At 47.1% G+C, this 24,164-nt stretch overlaps 1 protein-coding gene across 1 annotated transcript in view; it reads right to left on the bottom strand.

The window, feature by feature from the left end:
• elp3 (elongator acetyltransferase complex subunit 3) overlaps positions 1-24,164 on the bottom strand; it is a 74,596-nt gene that overhangs the window by 3,075 nt on the left and 47,357 nt on the right. The window contains exons 8-13 of the mRNA XM_056294774.1: positions 23,692-23,853; positions 23,447-23,573; positions 12,681-12,874; positions 12,367-12,457; positions 11,096-11,161; positions 7,220-7,447 (exon numbers count right to left, since the gene is read on the bottom strand). Of these exons, the coding sequence (XP_056150749.1) occupies positions 7,220-7,447; positions 11,096-11,161; positions 12,367-12,457; positions 12,681-12,874; positions 23,447-23,573; positions 23,692-23,853 (868 nt within the window). The remainder of the gene's footprint in view (positions 1-7,219; positions 7,448-11,095; positions 11,162-12,366; positions 12,458-12,680; positions 12,875-23,446; positions 23,574-23,691; positions 23,854-24,164) is intronic.

Below are 24,164 nucleotides of genomic sequence, written 5' to 3'. Positions count from 1 at the left end.
GTCACATCTGGAGGAAACCAGGCACCTCTCATCACCTTGCTAATACCATCCCTACAGTGAAGCATGGTGGTGGCAGCATCATGCTGTGGGGATGTTCTTCAGCGGCAGGAACTGGGAGACTAGTCAGGATCGAGGGAAAGATGAATTGAGCAAAGTACAGAGAGATCCTTGATGAAAACCTGCTCCAGAGCGCTCAGGACCTCAGACTGGGGCGAAGGTTTACCTTTCAACACCACAACGACCCTAAGCACACAGCCAAGACAATGAAGGAGTGGCTTCGGGACAAGTCTGTGAATGTCCTTGAGTGGCCCAGCCAGAGCCCAGACTTGAACCCCATTGAACATCTCTGGAAAGACCTGAAAATAGCTGTGCAGCGACGCTCCCCATCTAACCTTACAGAGCTCGAGAGGCTCTGCAGAGAAGAATGGGAGAAATACCCCAAATATAGGTGTGCCAAGCTTGTAGCTTCATACCCAAGAAGACTTGAGGCTGTAATCGCTGCCAAGGGTGCCTCAACCAAGTACTCAGTAAAGGGTGTGAATACTTATGTACATGCGATACTTCAGTTTTTTATTTTTAATAAATTTGCAAAAATTTCTACAAAACCTTTTTCGCTTTGTCATTATGGGGTATTATATGTAGATTGATGAGAAAAAAAAAGGAATTTAATCCATTTTGGAATAAGGCTGTAACATAACAAAATGCAGGGAAAGGGAAAGGGTGTGAATACATTACATTACAGTCATTTAGCCGACGCTTTTATCCAAAGCGACTTACAATAAGTGCATTTAACGTAGGAAATCAGGAGAACTACTAGTCATCAGAAGTCATAAGTGCATCTAAACAAGCATCTAAGAGCAAAACCAGTGCTAAAGTAAAAGTGCAAGAAAGAATTTTTTTTTTAAATGAGTGAATACAATAAGTGCTAAGAACAAGTAACAGGGTAGTAGTTCTTAAAGAGGTGAGTTTTCAACCTGCGCCGAAAGATGGGCAGCGACTCCGCTGTCCTGACATCAGTGAGGAGTTCATTCCACCACTGTGGGGTTAGGACAGAAAAGAGCCGTGACCGGGTCGATCTGCAGCAAGGGCCTCTGAGCGATGGGGCAACCAGGCGTCCCGAGGCAGCAGAGCGAAGTGGTCGAGCGGGGGTGTAGGGCTTGACCATGGCCTGGAGATAGGGAGGCGCTGTTCCTTTCACTGCCCTGTAGGCTAGCACCAGAATCTTAAACTGGATGCGAGAAGCTACTGGGAGCCAGTGTAGGGACATGAGAAGGGGAGTTGTGTGGGAGAACTTAGGGCAGTTGAACACCAGACGAGCTGCAGCTTTCTGAACAAGCTCCAGAGGTCTGATGGGCGACGCTGGGGCGCCAGCAAGAAGGAAGTTGCCGTAGTCCAGCCGGGAGATGACCAGAGCCTGGATGAGCACCTGTGCCATCTCGTCGGTGAGGAATGGCCGAATCCTCCTGATGTTATAGAGGAGAAATCTGCAGGAGCGGGCAACCAATGCAACATTTTCAGCAAACGACAGTTGGTCGTCCAGGATCACACCCAGATTCCTCACAGTCCGATTTGGCGTCACTACGGCGTTGTCAATGGTGATGGCCAGGTCTCGGTGTGAGCAACCTTTCCCCGGGAGGAACATCAGCTGTCTTGTCCAGATTGAGCTTCAGGTAGTGTGTCGCCATCCACTCCGAGATGTCAGTCAAGCACACAGCAATGCGTGTCTCTACTTGTGTGTCAGAGGGAGGAAAGGACAAGATCAGCTGGGTGTCATCGGCATAACAATGGTAAGAGAAGTCATGCAAGCGAATAACGGAACCCAGGGATGTTGTGTACAGAGAGAAAAGGAGATGACCCAGAACCGAATCCTGTGGAACACCTGTAGTCAGTCTGCGAGGCTCTGACACAGATCCCCTCCATGACAACTGGTAGGAGCGATACTTTCCGGATGCACTGTATATATATTAGTGTGATTAAAAATCAACTTGGGATTACGAACATGGCTGCGAGCTGAGCACAGGCACTGACTGACATTTGCTCCCTCTAAGCTAAGCAACTAATCCTTTACTTTTATCCTAAATACTTATGATATATAAATCATAAATACTTGTTATAAAACTATATTGTGTATTCATGTGTTTGGGGTAGGGGGAATGCAGTCAGGTTCTGGGAGACAGCATTACACACACACACACATACACACACACAAATACAGACACACACGCACATACACAATATATATATCAGAATCAGAATACTTTATTCATCCCTGAGGGGAAATTGGGTCCTATTACAGACACTCACATTCTAGTAAAAATGAACTAACAAGGTACAAGATAACAAAACAATAGAAACAGAAGATAAAATAAGAAATACATTTCTTAAATACTACTACTACTGCTACTACTACTACTTTCGGCTGCTCCCGTTAGGGGTCGCGACAGCGGATCATCCGTTTCTATTTCTTCCTGTCCTCTACATCTTCCTCTGTCACACCAGCCACCTGCATGTCCTCCCTCACCACATCCATAAACCTCCTCTTTGGCCTTCCTCTTTTCCTCTTCCCTGGCAGCTCCATATTCAGCATCCGTCTCCCAATATACCCATTATCTCTCCTCCACACATGTCCAAACCATCTCAATCTTGTCTCTCTTGCTTTGTTTCCAAACAGTCCAACCAGAGCTGTCCCTCTAATATACTCATTCCTAATCCTGTTGTGGAGGATGAAAGAAAGGAGACGAGACCACTTCTCCTTTTGACCACACAGCCGTGGGGTCATTTATTTCCTCCAACAAACTCTAAGTCAGCAGTTCACTATGCTAAAAACCTCAGCCTCATGTCTACCCACAATACCCTTTGCTAACCCCTGCCCACTGCCTTAAAGGGACCGTCTCTGGCCCGCATGGTGAATATCTAACCTGCAAGTAGGTCACTACACACGCCCCCCCAGGATTCACCATGACAAAAAAAAAAAAAAATCAACGTGGCGGGGGACGAATAATGCGGCCAAAACGGCTCCTCTTGATGGGTGTAGGGGCAGGGGGGTGTCCACGCCGAGGGGGCAGGGCCAGTTGAACCGGCCTGTCCAAGTCCATTTTAGCCAGCATGAGGCCGTCCACCGAAACCCACTCCTGCTTACCACCGACATCCACAACAAAGTTCGTAGCCCCCGCCGCCAGGATATGGAAGGGGCCATCGTAGGGTGGCCACAGGAGCGTATGGTGGGCATCATGCCTGATGAAGACGTACCCGGCCAACTGCAGGTCCTTGGGGATGTAAGACTGAGGGAGGCCGTGTTGCGAAGTTGGGACTGGAATGAAAACGCCAGCAGCATCCTGGAACACAGCCCGTTGGCGGGCAGCAGACCAGGGTGCTGCGCTGTCTGGGAGAAATTCCCCCGGGACCCGCAGTGGCTGGCCGTAAACCAGCTCGGCCGACGAGGACTGGAGGTCTTCCTTAGGGGTGGTCCGCAGGCCAAGCATGACCCACGGGAGCCGGTCAACCCAGCTACTGTCTGTGAGGCTGGCCCAAAGAGCGGCCTTCATAGAACGATGAAACCGCTCACATAAACCATTGCCCTGCAGGATGTACATCGTGGTGCGGTGCAGCTTCACCCCTAGGCTTTCAGCAACTGCAGTCCAGAGCTCGGATGTGAACTGCGGGCCCTGGTCAGAAGTGAGGTCAGATGGCATGCCAAACCGGGCTACCCAGGACCCGATGAACGCCCGGGCCACCTCAGCAGATGTGGTGGCTGACAACAGAATAGCCTCTGGCTACCTAGTGGTCCTGTCCACCATGGTAAGGAGATGAGTGAAACCATGGGAGGAGGGAAGGGGTCCTACTAGGTCCACATTGACATGGTCGAAATGCCTACCAGGCACTGTGAACAGCGCCAGGGGTGCCTTGGTGTGGCGGTGAACCTTGGAGCGCTGACACGCAACGCAGGTGCCTGCCTAGTCCTTGACATCCTTCCTGAGGCCATGCCACATGAACTTGGCCCCTACCAACTTCGTTGATGCCTTCACGCCTGGGTGTGAAAGGCCATGGATGGCGTCGAAAAACTGTCGCCACCATGGGCCGGGACTGATCCATGGAGATGCCACAGAGAAGCGTGGCCCCGGCATCGTTGAACAACACATCCTTCAACTGCAGCCCGGTGTCAGCAGGCTGGTAGGCCTACACTTCTGTGTCAGCAGCCTGGCCTGCAGCCATGGCTGTGTAGTCGAGTCCCAAGTGGACGGCCCCCAACATCGCCCGGGAGAGGCAGTCAGCGACGAAGTTGTCCTTGCTGGCGACGTGCTGGATGTCAGTGGTGAACTCCGAGATGTAAGAGAGCTGGTGCTGCTGGCGCCCAGACCACGGCTCGGTGGCTTTGGCTATGGCGAATGTCAGTGGCTTGTGGTCCACAAACACAGAGAACCGGCAGCCTTCCAGCAGGAACCGGAAGGGGTGGATGGCAAGAAACAGGCCAAGAAGCTCCCGGTCGAAGGTACTGTATTTCCTCTCGCTGCTGTGCAGCTGGCGGCTGAAAAAAGCAAGCGGCTGTCAGGCTCTGCCCACCCACTGCCCCCACGGCATAATCTGAGGCATCCGTGGTGAGTGCTACTGGGGCAGTTGGTAATGGGTGCGCCAACAAGCCGGCGTCAGCCAGCGCAGCCTTAGCATTCTCAAACGCCCGGTTTCTCTCTTCCGACCAGTCCACTGGGCCCTTGGTGTCCTTACCCTTCAGAGCCTCATAAAGGGGGTGCATGAGATGAGCCACCCGGGGAATGAACCAGTTGTAAAAGTTCACCATGCCCAGGAACTCCTGCAGGGACTTCCCAGTGTTCGGCCGTGGGAACCTGGTGACAGTGTTCACCTTGTTGGGGAGAGGGGTTGCTCCGTCCTTTGTAATCCGGTGCCCGAGGAAATCAATGGCTGGCAGGCCCAACTGGCACTTTGCCGTGGTGACGACTGAGCCGTTCAAACAGCTGCCGGAGGTGCACCAGGTGCTCCGCTGCGGATGTACTGGCCACGCGAATGTCGTCCAGGTAAACAAAAAGGAATAGCATATCTTGCAGCACAGAGTCCATAAGCCGCTGAAAGGTCTGTGCAGCCCCCTTGAGCCCAAACGGCATCCTCAGGAACTCGAACAGGCCAAACGGCGTGATTACTGCCATCTTCGGCACATCCTGCGGGTGGACCGGCACCTGGTGGTATCTGCACATGAGGTCCACCTTGAAGAAGATGCCCGCCCCCGCCAAGTGCACTAGAAGTCCTGGATCTGCGGGACGGGGTAGCGGTCTGGCGTCGTGGCATTGTTGAGGCAGCAGTAATCACCACATAGGCGCCAGCCACCGTTAGCCTTCATGACCATATGCAGGGGGGAGGCCCATGGACTGTCAGAGCAGCGCACGATGCCGAGGCACTCCATGTTGGCAACAAACTCCTCCTTGGCGATGGCGAGCTTGGCTGGGTCGAAGTGCCGTGCACAGGCGTAGAATGGGGGGCCCGTGGTGGTGATGTAGTGTTCCACTCACGCTTGGTGACTACTGATGAGAAGATGGGTGTTGTGAGGTCCGGAAAATCAGCGAGCAGACGCTGAAATTCATCCCCGGTGGCAATCATGTTGGACAAGCCGATGGGGCCCGCCTCCCCTACCGTACATGGGTAGGAGCAGAAGGAGACAGTGTCAATCAAGCGGCGGTTTTTAACATTTACCAACAGTCCATAAGCGCGCAGGAAATCCGCACCCAGGAGGGCAATGGACACCTTCGCTATTACAAAGTCCCAGCCAAACCGCCGACCTCCAAAAACCACCTCCACATACCTCATGCCATAGGTGCGTATGGGGGTGCCGTTAGAAGCATCCATAGGGGGGCCGAATCCGCCGGCCATCATGTCCACTGGTCTCGCAGGCAGGATGCTCCGCTGCGTGCCCGAATCAACTAGCAACCGCCGGCCGGAGACGGTGTCCTGAATAAACAGCAGCCTGCCTTCCTGGCCAACGCTCAGGGCTACTACTGAGCGCCAGCACTGGCTTTTCCCGCCCTGCTGAAAGTGAATGGTGCACAGCATTGCTTGGCTTTGGTTCCAAACCTAGCATGGTAGAAACACAGGCCCACCGAGTCCTGCTGCCAACGAGAAACTGCTGCTGCGGCGACGTCCGCAGCCTCAACCGGCGGTGCTGGAAGAGCGTGGGCAGGCAGCAGAGCGGCCGCACACTGCTGTCGGCTGGCAAGAAAAATGCTGTCAGCCTGTGTGGCCAACTCCCGAAAATTGCTGGTGGTGGACATCTTGGAGCTGGCCAAGGCAGCACAGACGTGCGAGGGGAGCTGATGGAGGAACAGCTGGCCAAAAAGGAAGGCGGGGTCGCATGAACCCAGCATACTCAGCATCTTGTCCATTAGCTCCGATGGCCTGCCGTCTCCCAAGCCTTGCAGCGAAAACAACCAGTCTGCCTACTCCACCTCTGCTAGCTCAAAACCCTGCAGCAAGTGTCTCTTAATCGTATCGTACTTATCCACGGGCGGCGGGGCTTGCAACAGGCCCAATATCCGTGATGCCGTAGATGTTCTGAGTGCTGCCACGACATAGTGGTACTTGGTCTCATCCACGGTGATGTTCCTAATTGCGAACTGGGCTTTGATGTGAGTGAACCACGCTGCCGCAGCCGTTTCCCAGAAGTCGGGCAGTTTGAGCAAGATGGTGTTAGTCACTGCCGCTGCACTGGTAATTTCGTTCTCCATGGCTCAGGTCAGGGTCACCAATGTGGAGGATGAAAGAAAGGAGATGAGACCACTTCTCCTTTTGACCACACAACCATGGGGTCATTTATTTCCTCCAACAAACTCTAAGTCAGCAGTTCACTATGCCAAAAACCTCAGCCTCGTGTCTACCCACAATACCCTTTGCTAACCCCCGCCCACTGTCTTAAAGGGGCCGTCTCTGGCCCGCATGGTGACTATCTAACCTGCAAGTAGGTCACTACACTGTCCTTCTTCATCACTCCCAATGAAAATCTTAGCATCTTCAACTCTGCCACCTCCTGTCTTTTCATCAGTGTCACTGTCTCCAAACCATACAACATAGCTGGTCTCACAACCATAAGTATTTTCTTAAATAACCTACCTTAATTTCTTATGCCTTTTTTAATGTCAAGTGTTAATTATAACTGAGGTATCCCAACTTTTTTTGAAACTGTTCATTTCTAAGACAGTGTGTGCGAGTGTGTAACCACCTGGTGCTGGAACTTGCTGGGGTCTCGGCTGCTGACAGGGACCACGCTACCATACACATGCAACTCTCGCACAATGGACACGCCTCCCTTCAGCTCTGGTCGAAATGATTCTGGAGAGCTGCGACGCAGGCGTAGCAGGCCAATCAAGATGTCCTGCTCTGGATCCTCGTAGGACAGGAAGGTCTCCCAGCTACCATTAGCCACATAGTCCCTGCGCACAAGCTCCACCTGATGTTCCCAAGGCATAGGCATGTATTGAAAAATATAAATCAAAATTTTTTTAAATGTTCAATTCAAAAGCAGCAGCAGGCACATGGGCTTTGGATTGTTGTCGATTCTGCACAGCACAGTGGACAAAATGTCTTGCAGAAGGACTTTATTGTTACAAAGACTTAACCTCTGATAGCATAAAGTCAGACACCAGGTATTTACAAGATGTACAGCAATAAGGTAACGAACCCAGCCACTGAGGATGCACAAGCTAGTGCATTCTTAGTGCCGGTCCCAAGCCCGGATAAATGGGGAGGGTTGCGTCAGGGAGGGCATCCAGCGTAAAATCTTTGCCAAATCAAATATGCGGATCATAAATAAGATTTCCATACTGAATCGGTCGAGGCCCGGGTTACCAATGACCGCCACTGGTACTGTTAACCAGCAGGGGGCCGGTGGAAACTATGCTACTGTTGGGCGAAGGAGAAGGAGAGGGGGAAGGCATGTCCAGAGGCAGCGAGAGGAGGAAGGGTAGGAGGGTAGAGGTGAGAGTCGGGACTTTGAATGTTGGCACTATGACTGGTAAAGGGAGAGAGCTGGCTGATATGATGGAAAGAAGAAAGGTAGGCATACTGTGTGTGCAAGAGACCAGGTGGAAGGGCAGTAAGGCCAGGAGTATCGGAGGTGGGTTCAAACTCTTCTACCATGATGCGAATGGGAGGAGAAATGGGGTAGGGGTAATTCTGAAGGAAGAGTATGTCAAGAGTGTGCCGGAGGTGAAGACAGTGTCAGACAGAGTGATGAGTATGACGCTGGAAATCGAAGGTGTACCGCTAAATGTTATCAGCGCATATGTCCCGCAAGTCGGGTGTGAGATGAAAGAGAAAGAAGAATTCTGGAGTGAGTTGGATGACGTGGTAGAGAGGGTACTCAAGGAGGAGATAGTGGTGATTGGAGCGGACTTCAATGGATATGTTGGTGAAGGGAACAGAGGTGATGAGGTGATGGGTAGGTATGGTGTCAAGGAGAGAAATGTGGAAGGACAGATGGTGGTGGATTTTGTGAAAAGGATGGAAATGGCTGTGGTGAATACATATTTCGAGAAGAGGGAGGAACACAGGGTGATGTACAAGAGTGGAGGAAAGTGCACACAGGTGGACTATATCTTATGTAGAAGGCACGATCTAAAAGGGATTGGAGACTGCAAGGTGGTGACAGGGGAGAAGGTAGCTAGGCAGCATCGGACGGTGGTCTGTAGGATGACTTTGGAGACCAAGAAGAGGAAGCGAGTGAAGGCAGAGCCCAAGATCAAATGGCGGAAGTTGAAGAAAAAAGACTATTATGTGGAGTTCAGGCAGGAGTTAAGATAGGTACTGGACGGTAGTGAAAAGTTGCCGGATGGTTGGGCAAGCACTGCAGAAATAGTGAGGGAGACAGCTAGGAACGTGCTTGGTGTGTTATCAGGACAGAGGAAGGAAGACAAGGAGACTTGATGGTGGAATGAGGAAGTACAGCAAATTATACAGAGGAAGAGGTTGGCAAAGAAGAAGTGGGATAGTCAGAGAGATGAAGAAAGTAGACAGGAGTACAAGGAGACACAGCGTAAACCGAAGAGAGAGGTGGCAAAGGCAAAGTAAAAGGCATATGGTGAGATGTATGACAGGTTAGACACTAAGGAAGGACAAAATGACTTGTACCGATTGGCTAGACAGAGAGACTGAGCTGCGAAGGATGTGCAGCAAGTTAGGACGATCGAGGACAGAGATGGAAATGTGCTGACAAGCAAGGAGAGTGTACTGACAAGGTGGAAGGAGTACTATGAGGGGCTGATGAATGAAGAAAATGAGAGAGAGAGAAGGTTGGATGATGTAGGGATAGTGAATCAGGAAGTGCAGTGGATTAGCAAGGAGGAAGTGAGGGCAGCTATGAAGAGGATGAAGAGTGGAAAGGCAGTTGGTCCTGATGACATACCTGTGGAGGCATGGAGATGTTTAGGAGAGATGGCAGTGGGGTTTTTAACTAGATTGTTTAACACAATCTTGGAAAGTGAGAGGATGCCTGAGGAGTGGAGAAGAAGCATACTGGTACCGATTTTCAAGAACAAGGGCGATGTGCAGAACTGTAGCAATTACAGAGGTATAAAGTTGATCAGCCACAGCATGAAGATATGGGAAAGAGTAATAGAAGCTAGGTTAAGAGGAGAGGTGATGATCAGCGAGCAGCAGTATGGTTTCATGCCATGAAAGAGCCCCACAGATGCGATGTTTGCTTTGAGATTGTTGATCGTGAAGTATAGAGAAGGCCAGAAGGAGTTACATTGTGTCTTTGTAGATTTAGAGAAAGCATACGACATGGTGCTGAGAGAGGAGGTGTGGGATTGTATGAGGAAGTCGGAGTTGCAGAGAAGTATGTAGGAGTGGTGCAGCATATGTATGAGGGAAGTATGACAGTGGTGAGGTGTGCGGTTGGAAGGACAGATGGGTTCAAGGTGGAGATGGGATTACATCAAGGATCGGCTCTGAGCCCTTTCTTGTTTGCAATGGTGATGGACAGGTTGACGGACGAGATCAGGCAGGAGTCTCCGTGGACTATGATGTTTGCGGATGACATTGTGATCTGTAGCGAGAGTAGGGTGCAGGTTGAGGAGAGCCTGGAGAGGTGGAGGTATGCACTGGAGAGAAGAGGAATGAAACTCAGTAGGAGCAAGACGGAATACCTATGTGTGAACGAGAGGGAGGACAGTGGAATGGTCAGAATGCAAGGAGTGGGGGTGACGAAGGCATATGAGTTTAAATACATGGGGTCAACTGTCCAAAGTAACAGGAAGTGCAGTAGAGAGGTGAAGAAGAAAGTGCAGGCAGGTTGGAGAAGAGTATCAGGAGTGATTTGTGACAGAATGGTAACAGCAAGAGTTAAAGGGAAGGTTTACAAGATAGTTGTGAGACCAGCTATGTTATATGGTTTGGAGACAGTGGCACTGATGAAAAGCTGGAGGCGGCAGAGTTGAAAATGCTAAGATTTTCACTGGGAGCGACGAAGGACAGGATTAGGAATGATTATATTAGAGGGACCGCTCAAGTTGGACGGTTTGGAGACAAAGCAAGAGAGGCAAAATTGAGATGGCTTGGACATGTGTGGAGGAGAGATGCTGGGCATATTGGGAGAAGGATGCTGAATATGGAGCTGCCAGGGAAGAGGAAAAGAGGAAGGCCAAAGAGAAGTTTTATGGATGTGGTGAGGGAAGACATGCAGGTGGCTGGTGTGACACAGATGCAGAAGACAGGATGCAGAAGATGCAGAAGACAGGAAGAAATGGAAACGGATGACCCGCTGTGGTGACCCCTAACGGGAGCAGCCGAAAGTAGTAGTAGTAGTAGACAGCAATAAGGTAACGCATCTCTAGCTGTGGCCATGTATCCAGTCTGTGTGCCACAAACTGTCCCACCAGATTTAGCTAGGAATATGACTCGGAGACAGGCGTTTGGAATCATCACATAACAACATCTAGAATTCTCTGTGGTGGTTTCATTTAACTATGTTGGTCATAAAGAGGCATCAATATTTAACTGAGACTTAGAAAAAAAAAATCAGTGAAAAACTTGCACCAACTTTAAAGAGGAATGGTTTTTATGTTGAAATCCCACCCTAAAGGATCTCATCCATTACCTGGTAAGGCAGCACTTTGTGGTGTATCTCCTGGATGCCAACCTCTCTTGTTCTTACATCCCGACACTGCAGTTTGAAAAAGACAAATAGGTCAAATCCTCCCAGTCAGGCAAGTCTTAGCCTTTTAGAACAACTTGAAGGAATGCGGGATTATGTGGAATGTTTTGCTATGATCACAGAAACAGATTAAAACCCCAGCCCAAGGTTTCTTTAAAATATCAAACTTGCACACTTAATACCTGTTCAGCATATGGATGGTTGCTGCACAGGTTAATTTGCAGTTTTGACGTTCAATGAATTAACTAATTCACAGCAAACTGTCAAAAAAATAGGTTTTATTCACTTAATTTTAACTATTGGTTAATCTCTGATAGACGTACTCTATTGCCTTGTCATTTCAGTTTGTGGCTGGTTCTTTATCCAAAAAGCATTTTCTGATGGAGGATTTGGGAGGGGGGCTGTTATCCAAAGCCTTTTTGTTGGGTTTTGCATGTGGTCTTTTGTCCGTAATAGTCTGTGATGGAGATTTTACAGGATGTGGCATCAAGACATGCTTATTGTTAATGGAATCTAAATTGAGCATGGAGCACCATCCAACAAACACTTCCCTCGGCTGCTTCCCACATACAGTGTAGAGATGCACTGATCCACTTTTTCACTTTTGTAAAACCAACTGGGAATATGTTGCTTGGAGACAGACAAAATGGCCATAGATTTTCCCTGCAGCCATCGGCCTCATTACAAAGGCCCCCAGTACGCAGCTTCCGCATCCTCCGCATCCTCTGCTTCCCATTCTCTATGCGGGCAAGCAAAGCACTTCTGTCCCACGTCCCTGCACTCAAAACACTTCATACTACCTGAACTTACATGTACCATTTTATCTATGGGCATGAACTTGTATTATTACATATTTATGATTCATAAAAACATCAAACTACGGAATATGGATCGGTCATGGATCGGTAACGTCAGTCTGATATCTGATCGGTGAATAACTTCCGTATTAGCACCAAATACCGATATTGGATCGAACCAACTCTAATTCAGTGTAATTAAAACCTGAGTGCATTTTTTTATATTTTAACTTAATCTGTCACAGTTGTCCATGCAGAATATTCTTGAGTGTCAGCATTCATCTGTTGGCACCTGTCACCTTCAGAGCTCTACAGTATTTATCTGAATCCAACCAAGGTGGAAAACCCAATTAACTCTCACACTCAGAAAAGCTGACATGGAGCCTTCACATCCTTGGAGAGGCATCTCAGTCTCACCTCAGTTCCCATGTCCTTCATCCTTGCCAGTGCCAGTTCTCTCAGGTTACCATGCTCCACCCCTGAGCTCACCAGGGGCATGGGAATGTCCCTGATAGGGAAGGATAGGAGAAAGGGGGGAGCGGGACAGAATTCACAGAAAAATGACTAAAAGACCTTAAAAACTGTAAAATAAATCTATGGCTAGGAAAGCACATTTATTTATTTATTTTGTCGCATGACGGTTTTAAAACTTGGGAATGTTTCAAAAGACTTCCTCTATCTGGCAATATATTGTCAGCATTACACTGAATTGAGCGAAACTGTTTTCTCACCTCTGCACACGATAGACCCTTGTCCAGGGGGGCACCAGGGCCAGGATGCGAGCCACAAGGTCCACCAGGGTGCTGGGCGAGTAGCTCTTGTAGCGGCCGGTCTTCCACAGCTCATAAAGGCCTGTGCCTCGGATCACCAGTGTTGGGTATAGCTTCAAACCGTCGGGTCTGAATGCCGGATTCTCAAAAAATTCCTAAAATGAATGAACAACTTTCAACAGAGTCTCCAATATCAGATCATATAGGTTTGAAGTGATTTATGAATGTGATGTCATTAATTCTTGTCTTCTCTCTTTGCTTTAGGTTTTTCATCCAGAAAAACATTAAGGTCTCATATCTTCTGAGATGGATATGAAGGTGGTGGCTGATGAGAGAAGGAGGAGCACTTCTTCATACATTATACAATTTGTAATGCTTAAACATAAGGTGATTATGTAACATACGATAAAAAGTCAAGATCCTGATCTGGAAGGGTTAGTACTCTTCCATTGTGTGTATACTAAAATCCTAACCTTGTGTCTTCTCATCCAAAGCCACTGACCAGACCTTTCTGTTATGTCAGATGACTTCTCCAGGGCTGATCTTAAAAGAGTGACCTCGAATACCACATTCTTAGAGAAACCAATGCTCTAGCTACAAAACCCTGCTACACTTGTTTCAACTGGTCTAATGTTAGATTGCCATCAGTGACCCTTGCCTTACCTGCCAAATCTGCATACTAACTTTTTCCTCTCAAAGCTTCCTCCATTATGTCCTCAAATAAGCTTGTTAACACGATGAAGTACACTGTTTACGCCCTCTCTGAATGCAGAATCAAAGTCGTGGGGTCCCATGTGACTGCCTACATAAATGTGCATGTGTTGGCATTTTGTTTTACCACTAAAAGCTCTTGTCTATTTTTATCTAGTTTTTAGCCAAAATTTCACTTTACACTTTTAGATCTTGGTTGTTTTACTTATATTTTAACAAGGTCAAGTCAAGTCAAGGTAAAAAAAATTAGTCATCGAATGTTTGGATCTTAACTTAGTAGTTTTAAGTTGGCTATCAGCTGGACGTAGCTTAGTGGACTATCTCGACTGCTGCCAGCTTAACTAGGTTTATTTTTAGCCTGGTGGCTAGGCTAGCTGGTCACTTTTATTGAGGACTTTAAGCTTTTAGCACCTTTACATAATTTCATGCCAATTTTCTTGCTTATTGCCTGACAACAAACATGGTTGTGTGTGTCGATTGCCTAGCTAACTTTGCACAATTGAAGTTACCCAATGAACTGAATGTTACCCGACTGCAGGCTGAATTCAGGGAAAGGGACAAGTTAATCCTGGACCTACCATTCTTGGCCACAGCACATAGTTGTACATACGTATTCACACCCTTTGCTATGACACTCAAAATTGAGCTCAGGTTCATCCTGTTTCCACTGACCATCCTTGAGATGTTTCTACATCTTGATTGGAGTCCACCTGTAGTAAATTCAATTGATTGGACATGATTTGGAAAGGTACACACCTGTCTATATAAGGTCCCACTTTTGACAATGCATATCAGAGCAGAAACCAAGCCATGAAATCAAAGGAATTGTCTGTGGACCTCTGAGACAGGATTGTATCGAGGCACAGATGTGGGAAAGAGTACAAAAAATTTCTACAGCATTGAAGGTCCCGAAGAGCACAGTGGTCTCCATCATTTGTAAATGGAAGAAGTTTGGATCCACCAGGACTCTTCCTAGAGCTGGCCGCCCAGCCAAACTGAGCAATCGGGGGAGAAAGGCCTTGGTCAGGGAGGTGATCAAGAACCTGATGGTCACTCTGACAGAGCTCCAGCGTTCCTCTGTGGAGATGGGAGAACCTTCCAGAAGGACAACCATCTCTGCAGCACTCCACCAATCAGGCCTTTATGGTAGAGTGGCCAGACGGAAGCCTCTGCTCAGTAAAAGGCACATGACAGCCCGCTTGGAGTTTGCCAGAAAGCACCTAAAGGACTCTCAGACCATGAGAAACAAGATTCTCTGGTCTGATGAAACCAAGATTGAACTCTTTGGCCTGAATGCCAATCGTCACGTCGGGAGGAAACCAGGCACCTCTCATCATCTTGCTAATACCATCCCTACAGTGAAGCATGGTGGTGGCAGCATCATGCTGTGGGGATGTTCTTCAGCGGCAGGAACTGGGAGACTAGTCAGGATCGAGAGAAAGATGAATTGAGCAAAGTACAGAGAGACCCTTTATGAAAACCTTCTCCAGAGTGCTCAGGACCTCAGACTGGGGCGAAGGTTTACCTTTCAACACCACAACGACCCTAAGCACACAGCCAAGACAACGAAGGAGTGGCTTCGGGACAAGTCTGTGAATGTCCTTGAGTGGCCCAGCCAGAGCCCAGACTTGAACCCCATTGAACATCTCTGGAAAGACCTGAAAATAGCTGTGCAGTGACGCTCCCCATCTGACTTTACAGAGCTCGAGAGGATCTGCAGAGAAGAATGGGAGAAATACCCCAAATATAGGTGTGCCAAGCTTGTAGCTTCATACCCAAGAAGACTTGAGGCCATAATCGCTGCCAATGGTGGCTCAACCAAGTACTCAGTAAAGGGTGTGAATACTTACGTACATGCAATATGTCAGTTTTTTATTTTTAATAAATTTGCAAAAATTTCTACAAAACCTTTTCCACATTGTCATTATGGGGTATTGTGTGTAGATTGATGAAAAAAAAGGAATTTAATCCATTTTGGAAAAAGGCTGTAACATAACAAAATGTGGGGAAAGTGAAGGGGTGTGAATACTTTCCGGATGCACTGTATATATATATATATATATATATATACACACACATATATACATACACATACATTATATATTGATGTACACGTATACGAATATGCGAAGGCTTCTCGTTTTATCCTCCAATACATATGGACGCAACCAACCACTTCTTTCTACTTACAAATTTATCCAGGGGATTGTAAGACATGTGAAGGCCCAGACTATTTCTCCCAGACCCAGCAACAGCTATACATCATCATCATCAGCAGTCACTCGGGGTCGAGTATGACCATCCTCACTCCGGATCCTCAGGTGGACATAGAGACCGATCCTGGAGCTGCATAATGGGAGGACGCCTGTGCGTGACAGCTTTTTACATGGAGTGGCTGATGCACCTGCAGCCACCACACGGTCCTTGGCAGGGGGTGGCCAGAGTCCAATGGCATGGAGAACCAAGACGAATGGGGACCATCCTCTGTTGCAGCCTTCATCTACCTTCATAGTCCATGGGCCAGACGATATTTCGGTACACTCAAGGTGGCAAAACTTACTTATAATTTTTGAAAGGATCCATGTCTGTAGATGATATTTTGGTATGATAACCATTCCTGAGTGGCAGCTGTATCACAGTTATCAGCTCATGAAGTTAACCACCCGCTAAACTAAATTGCATTTTAGACGCTGGTGCATATCCTGGTTTAGCCTCATGGTCAGGACATTTTTCAATGTTCTATAATATTGTCTTTGGTATCATTTTAAAGGGGACCTTCTTAGCTTTCATTCAAGCCCTGTTGTGGATATTTCTAACAAATATAGAGGTCACTTGAGCTCTTCAACCCGTCAATAACACACATCTTTCTGCAATTTTCGCCTAAACTATATACTTTCTTTTAGCCCTGTGGCATCTAGGAATATCAGGGACACAAAACACAAAAACTGGAATACTCACAGGACTGTAAAGATTCAGAAAATGTATAATATACCCATACTATTTCATTGTGTGAGGTGATTGTGAGCCTTAAATGAGAACTAGACCAAAGCCAGTTAGGTCACAAACTGGTCTCTATACATTTGTTTAAATACACAATCAAAATACATGATAAAAAGGAATACCATAGTGAGGTAATGAACTATTTTAATATTTTAAACAACATTGACCTTTACATATACTTAGTCAATGATACATGTAATCCCATATCATTAGTGGGTATATGTAATGGTAATGGGTAGGGTAATGGGTATATGTGAATATGGTTACATTATTGTTATCAAGCTCTGGGTAACCAAGTCCAGAATCAACATCCTGTGCATCAATAGACTACTACCACAGTAATACCATCAGAATCATCACACTGTCATTCATCAAACTGCTCGTTTCTCTCATCATCTGACTCCCCAAGTTCAAAGTCCAGTTCTGGACCATCCTGCTGTTTTTGGTTACTGCAGGTCTGTAACCTGCACATGTCTGTGCATGGAAGTCCATTTGACAGGCACATGCAGCTTGGCATTTTGCATGAATGCACACACTTGCATGTTAGCATTTCCAAGACCACATCTGGTGCAGGTGGGGAGCGCATCCAGTAAATGGCCAGCTTGCCTTCATCGTCTGTCCATCCATACTCAGTAGGGCTTGGCACCACAGGGTTAGCCTGCAGACAGCACTTCCATATTGCTGCCTGATAGTTGGCTCGTTGAACATGCATAAAGAGACAGTCTCTACATGGTGGCAGCTGGCTGGACTCAACCTCTCCCCTTTTGGTGCAGAAGAGCTGGTAACGCAGTTTGTTCACCTCAGCAGTGCTGCTATTAGCAACATACATCCGACAGGTGAACTGCTCAATTTTCTGGAACAGCTCATCACTCACATTCCATGTCTGTCCCAGTTGACTAAAAGTCTCTTGGCAGGAAGTGTGCTTTCTCACTATCTTCAGGGCATTCAGCTTCCCTCGACCAGCGAATGCACTGACAGTGTCGCAGCCTGTGAAGGCATGTAAGCCAATTAGGCTGTCACAGATGCTGTCTCCAAGTGAACTTGCCAGTTTGGTGATGTCGACAAACCGTGTGCGGTTCTGAGTCCCACACTTCTGGTAGATGGGACAGGTGATTTCCTTCTGGAAGCCAAGACAAAGCACCATGACATCAGTGTCCTGAGCTGTGATGATAACTGACTTTGAGCCCGCATTTGCTGCATGCAATGCATGCAGGAGCAGACGGGTGTCAGCTTCTTCATGTGTGGAGTGCAGTTCTGCTGCTTCCTCACACCCATCTTCTGTCAACTTGTAGCAGGTTTCCTCACAGGTCATGTACAACACCTTGCCATGCAGCATAGCTCTGTATCGTGGGAGTTTCCACTCTTCCACCAGAAACTTGATGAGACTGGTCTTGTTGGAGGAACTGCACAGAAATTTTCTCCACTGCTGGACGTGGTGTCCCCCTGCAAGATTCTTGTACTGGAGAGTGATGTCTCCACCCCGGTTCAGTCGTTCAGCATCTTTGATCGAAGTCTGGTGATAGACATCAAAAACAACATCAATCCTCCCACTCTGTGCTCCCTCATGGAGGACCTGGGTCAAGGCTGACTCTGCCACCTGTGCAAAGGTTTTGTTGTTGCCATTCATTTTTTGGACCAGGTTCATCCCATCAATGATGGAAGTAGATGGGATTGGGATGTCTTCTGCAGGAGATACATTCTTTTCAAGCTCTCTGGCAAGTGCAGCCTTGTTTGTTTTTCGTAAGGACCCATCAGCATTTGCCAGTGCCCATGGTAGTGGGCCCAATGGGTAGGCAAGGACATCCTCCAGATTCACCTTTCTGCTTTCAGCCACCAGGATCATGTGACTGAAAAGGTTTCTATCTGCCTTCAGAACCACATCCTGTGCTTTCTTTCCATGAGCTTGTTTTGTGCTGACATTGGAGAATGTTTTCAGACTTTGCTTGGTCATCTTGTCGTGGACTTTCACAGGTGGTGGGTCTGCATCTAACCTTGTTTGCTGGAATGCTTGGTAGGCCTCTTCTCCTTTCTCAAGAGCTCTCGAGAGATCTATGGTCACATCAGGTGGAGCCATGTTGCCAGTGGAGAGGCTAACCAAACCAATCTCATCAGGGGACATAGGATTGAGCCAGTTATTCTCCATAAGGTCCATGAGAGACTGGACATCTGCTTCATCTCTCTTGATCCTTGGACTCTGTAGATCTGGATGAGACCATTTGCACCTGCCTTGACCTGTCAGGTCTCTCAGCTGTCTGAGGTACATGCTTCTATACTCAGCTGTGAGATAATATTTGGTCACAGCTCCTGGCTTCAAGCTGAATCCCTTTGTCCCTCCAGCTGTTTGGGTGTCTTTGTTCACCGTTTCTTCTATAGCTTGGTCAACAGGGATTCGGCCAAAGGGATTGGTGGAGCCCAGTTGGACTGAGACGCCTCCTTCCATGAATTCTGTGTACACATCTGGGTGTGTGATGGGCAGCTCAGACATCTGGGCGTAGTAGTAGGGAAGGTAGCGTGCATAATTCATCCTGTCATAAGCAAAGCACCATGGGATCATTGCTCGAATGCTAGCCAAGTGTAGCATCCAGTCTCCCTCTCTGGATGCTCGGATGAGCCCCAACAAGATTTCAACCATGTCCAAATAGGACATCCAGAAGTTCGAGAGGCTGCCGTTTCCACCTCTAAGGAACTCACGGTAGACTTCAAATAGATCCATGATGCGTGTACAAGAGCTGTTCTCGAGGACCTCCTTCAAAGCATGTTGTGAGACTTCTTTCCCAAGGCTGTCAATGGTCTTCAGTGTCTCATTCAGGTGAACCATGTCATTCCTGTGAGTTTCTTCCAACCAGGACAGGAAACCATTCAAGGTCAGTCGCATGAGAGCCTCATACAGGAGCTTGTGTAGTCGCACTGCCCTGTTGTACTTGCGGCCATCCATAACACCAGCAATTGAGCCTTTTGCAATCATGCCAGACTCAATGCAGAGGTCTTTGAGTCCAGCATCTTGGAAACGCTTTCCTATTATTGCCAGCAGTGTGCAGATGGTGTGGAATACCCCAAGCCTAACGATGATATCATGGAACTTGTCATGGTGTTTCCATGTGATCTCGACAGCCTTCGCATACAGGGCTTGGTCAAAGACACAGACAATCTTCCTCAGGCCTAAGCACTGCATGATGCTCAGTGACTGGTTAAGCACCTCGTTGACAGTAGACATTTGTGTCGCTGGAGCATTGATGGTAGGCAGATAGCCTATATTGTCGGGGATGACCGTCATCTCTCCTCGAGTCAGGATGTTGAAGCCTGTCCAGCTGCTGACTGACTGTTCTTCTTGTTGTGACATGCGTGCTAGGACCCAAAGAAGGTATTTTTCTCTGGCAAGCTTAGTATTGGCTGCAGTATCGGCATCTGACTTTTTGCTTTGTGGTGGCCCTACCCGTTGTCCAGCATTGTAAGTTGGTAACATTGGTGGGGGTCCATCAATGCTTCTCTTCTTTGTTTTGGGAACAGTGGGCATGGGTTGGACAGGAAGTGGGTTGACTGGCTTTGCTTGCACAGCAATCCCATTGACTCTGTGAGATGTTCCCTCACCACTGACAGTTTCTTCAAGACGGTCGATATTGTACCAGGCTAAAGTTGTGAATATGCCAGGATGGATGTTAGCTGGAAGGGCAATGCCACTCCCTGATGATGAGAGTTTCTGGAGACACAGGGCAGTGTTGATCTCTTCCATCTGTGAATAGGACACACTGTGACCAAGTCGGTTGAGGATGTTTATCAACTCTACATTTCCTGTCAACGATTTGATACTGAATGGCAGAACAATGTGCTTGGAAGGCTTGGTATTTCCACATGTCACTGCATATACTATGTCATGGCCAAATGACTGCAGAAGGCACTGCACTCTCTGGGATGCATGATCAGGATCATTTGAGCCTGTGAGTAGAGAGTACAGGAAGATAATGAGCGACTCTGGAATGGTAGGACATTCTGCTTCTGGTTTGACTTCAGGCGGCCAGGTTTGCGGAACATCTTGACTTTTAATGTCTGCTCTCAATTTGATGGCTGCTTTGGCTATAACATCTTGTGTACTGACACTTTTCAGGGTCTGCAGCTCCCTTTTGAGAGACTGATTTTCTTTGGCAAGTTCCCTCATGGACAAGTTATCGGGATAGAGGAGGAATTTTCCTTTCTCATCAGGGAATATCTGCAAGGCTCCAGCAAACTCACTCTCCAGGTTTCGCCTTATGTGCTTCTTGGTTGATTCCTTGACTTGGGCAATGCCTTGGGAGTTCATTGAAGCTACCAGTCTAGAAGAGAGATCAGTCATTGTCATCACTTGAGGATTGCCAAAAAGCTCCATCCTGATGAAGAGGAACAGCTCATTGTATGCCTTATTCACAGCAGCTTCATACTGGGCTGCAGCATCATCATCTTCATTGGTGGCAACCTCTCCTTTGGAAACCTCTTCTTTGGTGTAAAGTCTATAGCATGACCTGTGGTAGTGCCCTTCAGCTGCTACAAGGTCTCTACTCACAATGGCAAGGATTCTGCTGTCCCTTTTCTTTGTGGCTGCACTCCTGATCTTTGCATCAGCTCGCAGTTCTCGACACTGCACCAGTACTTCTCTCGTATTCTGTCTCTTGGAATATTTGCTGTTTTTCTGACAAAATATGCACTCTGCATCATAAGTCCTAGATGTACTTGGAGCATGTCGAGCTACTCTCTTAGATTGTTTCTCTTCAGCAGAGACACAACTTTTCTTTTCTTTTGCAAGGAGGCCATCAAGAATTTGCTTCATAGTGAAGATACTGCGACACTTTCTGTGGTAGTAGATTGCTGGAATCTGTCCCTCAGGAATGTCTTTTGCCAGTTTCAAAACTGGTGCATGATTTCGTATCTGAGCTGCCCTGAGCAGAGTTCTCCATGAGTCGACACTTTGTAGTGAAACCAGCTTATCTGTATCATCAGAACAGTGGATAATGCACTCCACCCGTGGGCGCTTTGGTATTGGGTAAAAACTTGCTTGTTCACCAGTGGCCATATTCAGTCAGTTTTCACCTGCCACATACAAACAAATACATGTAACTTAGGTGTATGAACACTACTAAAACAAAGTTTACTTTGCTTCACCAGCGTCATATTACTATTATTTATCTTACAGAGCCACAAATAGATACATTACCTAGTTGCTATGCAACAGCTGTATTTTGTCCACATGAGGCCGCTAAAATCAACAAAAGATGAAAGTTCCTCGTAGCCACTTTAACTAATCATATTAACATATACATTAAAAGAACATGCTAACATTATGGGAAATTAGCTTACAATCTTCTCCAGAGTGAGACAAGAAGATAGATACCAGTTTCCTCTATATGTGTTTAGTAGAAAGCTATCTGGCTGCACGTTAGCCTAGCTTAGCACAATGAATGGAAGTACACAGTACTGGTTATCCTTGGTTGTTGGCCAACTAAGAACTGTCCCAGAGTTTAAGCTAGGCTAATCAGTACCAGGGGTGTTGAAATGCTATATTTGTAAAAATCTGGGCAAATACACAATCGTGAGAGGCACAGAAACAGGTTTCCTGAAAGAAAAATGAAATAGCTGCTCATTTGGAAAGGTTATCATGTATTATTTTACTTCTGTTAGTGTACCAAATAAAATGGCACCAGTGAAGTTGTGTCACCTTGGGTGATATCGATATCTGGTCTGACCCATGGACTAACTGGCTTTGGTCTAGTTAGTTTCTTAGTAATAATGCCCTTCTAATTTAAGGTTCACAATCACCTCACACAATGAAATAGTATGGGTATATTATACATTTCCTGAATCTTTACAGTCCTGTGAGTATTCCAGTTTTTGTGTTTTGTGTCCCTGATATTCCTAGATGCCACAGGGCTAAAAGAAAGTATATAGTTTAGGCGAACATTGCAGAAAGATGTGTGTTATTGACGGGTTGAAGAGCTCAAGTGACCTCTATATTTGTGAGAAATATCCACAACAGGGCTTGAATGAAAGCTAAAAAGGTCCCCTTTAAAATGATACCAAAGACAATATTATAGAGCATTGAAAAATGTCCTGACCATGAGGCTAAACCAGGATATGCACCAGCGTCTAAAATGCAATTTACTTTAGGGGGTGGTTAACTTCATGAGCTGATAACTGTGATACAGCTGCCACTCAGGAATGGTTATCATACCAAAATATCATCTACAGACATGGATCCTTTCAAAAATTATAAGTAAGTTCTGCCACCTTGAGTGTACCGAAATAGGAAATTTTGGGCTCTGGCCCATGGACTATCATTGCCGTTGTGACCTGGAGACATCTTCCGCCAGTTCCGCTGTTGAGGTCTTTGTTGGATTGCACTTCATCTTGAACCTCCCCCTTGACCTATCCACCTTGGGTGATCCTACCAGGAGCCAAGCTCCAGATGGCATAGCTGTTGGGATCATTGGTACATGCAAGCTTCTCCCATCACAACAAGGTGGTGATCCAGGGGAAGCAACAGCTATACAGGTGGCCTACCACCTGTAGGAGTCACGAATTACAGTGGTGAGACAATATACCCCTTCTGACTCCCCACTAGAGCTTGATATATGATCCTGTAGGTCATGGGATTCCTTCAGGTTTCCCGCGAGACAGGAGTCAATCCTGATCACGATCAATCCCTTGAGTAGCACAGGATGGGGGAAAAAAACTCAACGGCCGTTTTTTTTTTTTTTTACTGAGTCACATGATTGGGGTGGGACTGGAGTGATCATGCAGGAGTGGGACAGGAGGGTAAATCCACTCCCGTGTCCCGCTCTATTCCCCACTCAGGAATGCACTCCCTGTGATGCCTCTGAATTGATTCTTATTTGGCATTCTAACATATTAAAAAAATATGCACAGAGCTGACGTGAAATAACAATTCCACTGGTTGGATCCAGTAAAGTAAAATGAGAGGAGAAAAAATAATTCCAATACGAATTACTGCAAATTATAAAGTATAAATGATTACATTTATCAATACTTACAACAAATTGTTCCACATCCCTCTCCAGGCCCACATTAGGAAGGTCTGGCATCATGTGGGCCACCACCTTAAAGCCTGCATCCTTTGCCAGATGGAATGACTCGCACACTGCTCGCACTGTGTGGCCCCTGGAAGATGCACACTCAGTTTATGCTCAAGATGCTCCTGAAACCCATCTCCAATCATTCACTCAACCACCCGTCATACTTTTTATCCACTCATTCATTGCAGCTTCCACAGACTGACCTGTTAGTGTCACGGGCCACATCTTCGTAGACACTCTGGACTCCTATTTCCAGTCGTGTGCAGCCATAGCCCAGCATATCACTGAGGTGCCTTTTCAGGCAGTAGTCAGGCCGTGTCTCGATGGTGATGCCTACACACTTGGTTTTACTGCACTCAGAGTACCTGGAACAGAACACCAGAGGTCTCAAGAATCCTTTAGACCTCCTTGCTAATTTTAGTTCTCTGTTGCCACTACTATAAATGTGGCTTTTTACTATATGAAACAAGTCTGAGTAGCTTAAGTATCTAATGATCTGATTTATTATTAATATTATGATTATTATTAAAATTGGGGAGGAGTTAGCATGTCAAGAGCTGCAGTTGATCTCCTAACTTTGTGGTAGGTGGTAAGAGCTATGATCATTAACTGTAACCCACAATCTACCAAGAGAAGGGGACCTTGAACCTTGTATGATCGTATGATACCAAATGAG

The sequence above is a fragment of the Lampris incognitus genome, chromosome 15 (assembly GCF_029633865.1).
Source record: "Lampris incognitus isolate fLamInc1 chromosome 15, fLamInc1.hap2, whole genome shotgun sequence".
NCBI lineage: Eukaryota > Metazoa > Chordata > Actinopteri > Lampriformes > Lampridae > Lampris > Lampris incognitus.
Note: the sequence above shows the minus strand (reverse complement) of the source record. Positions and strands in the feature narration are given on the sequence as shown.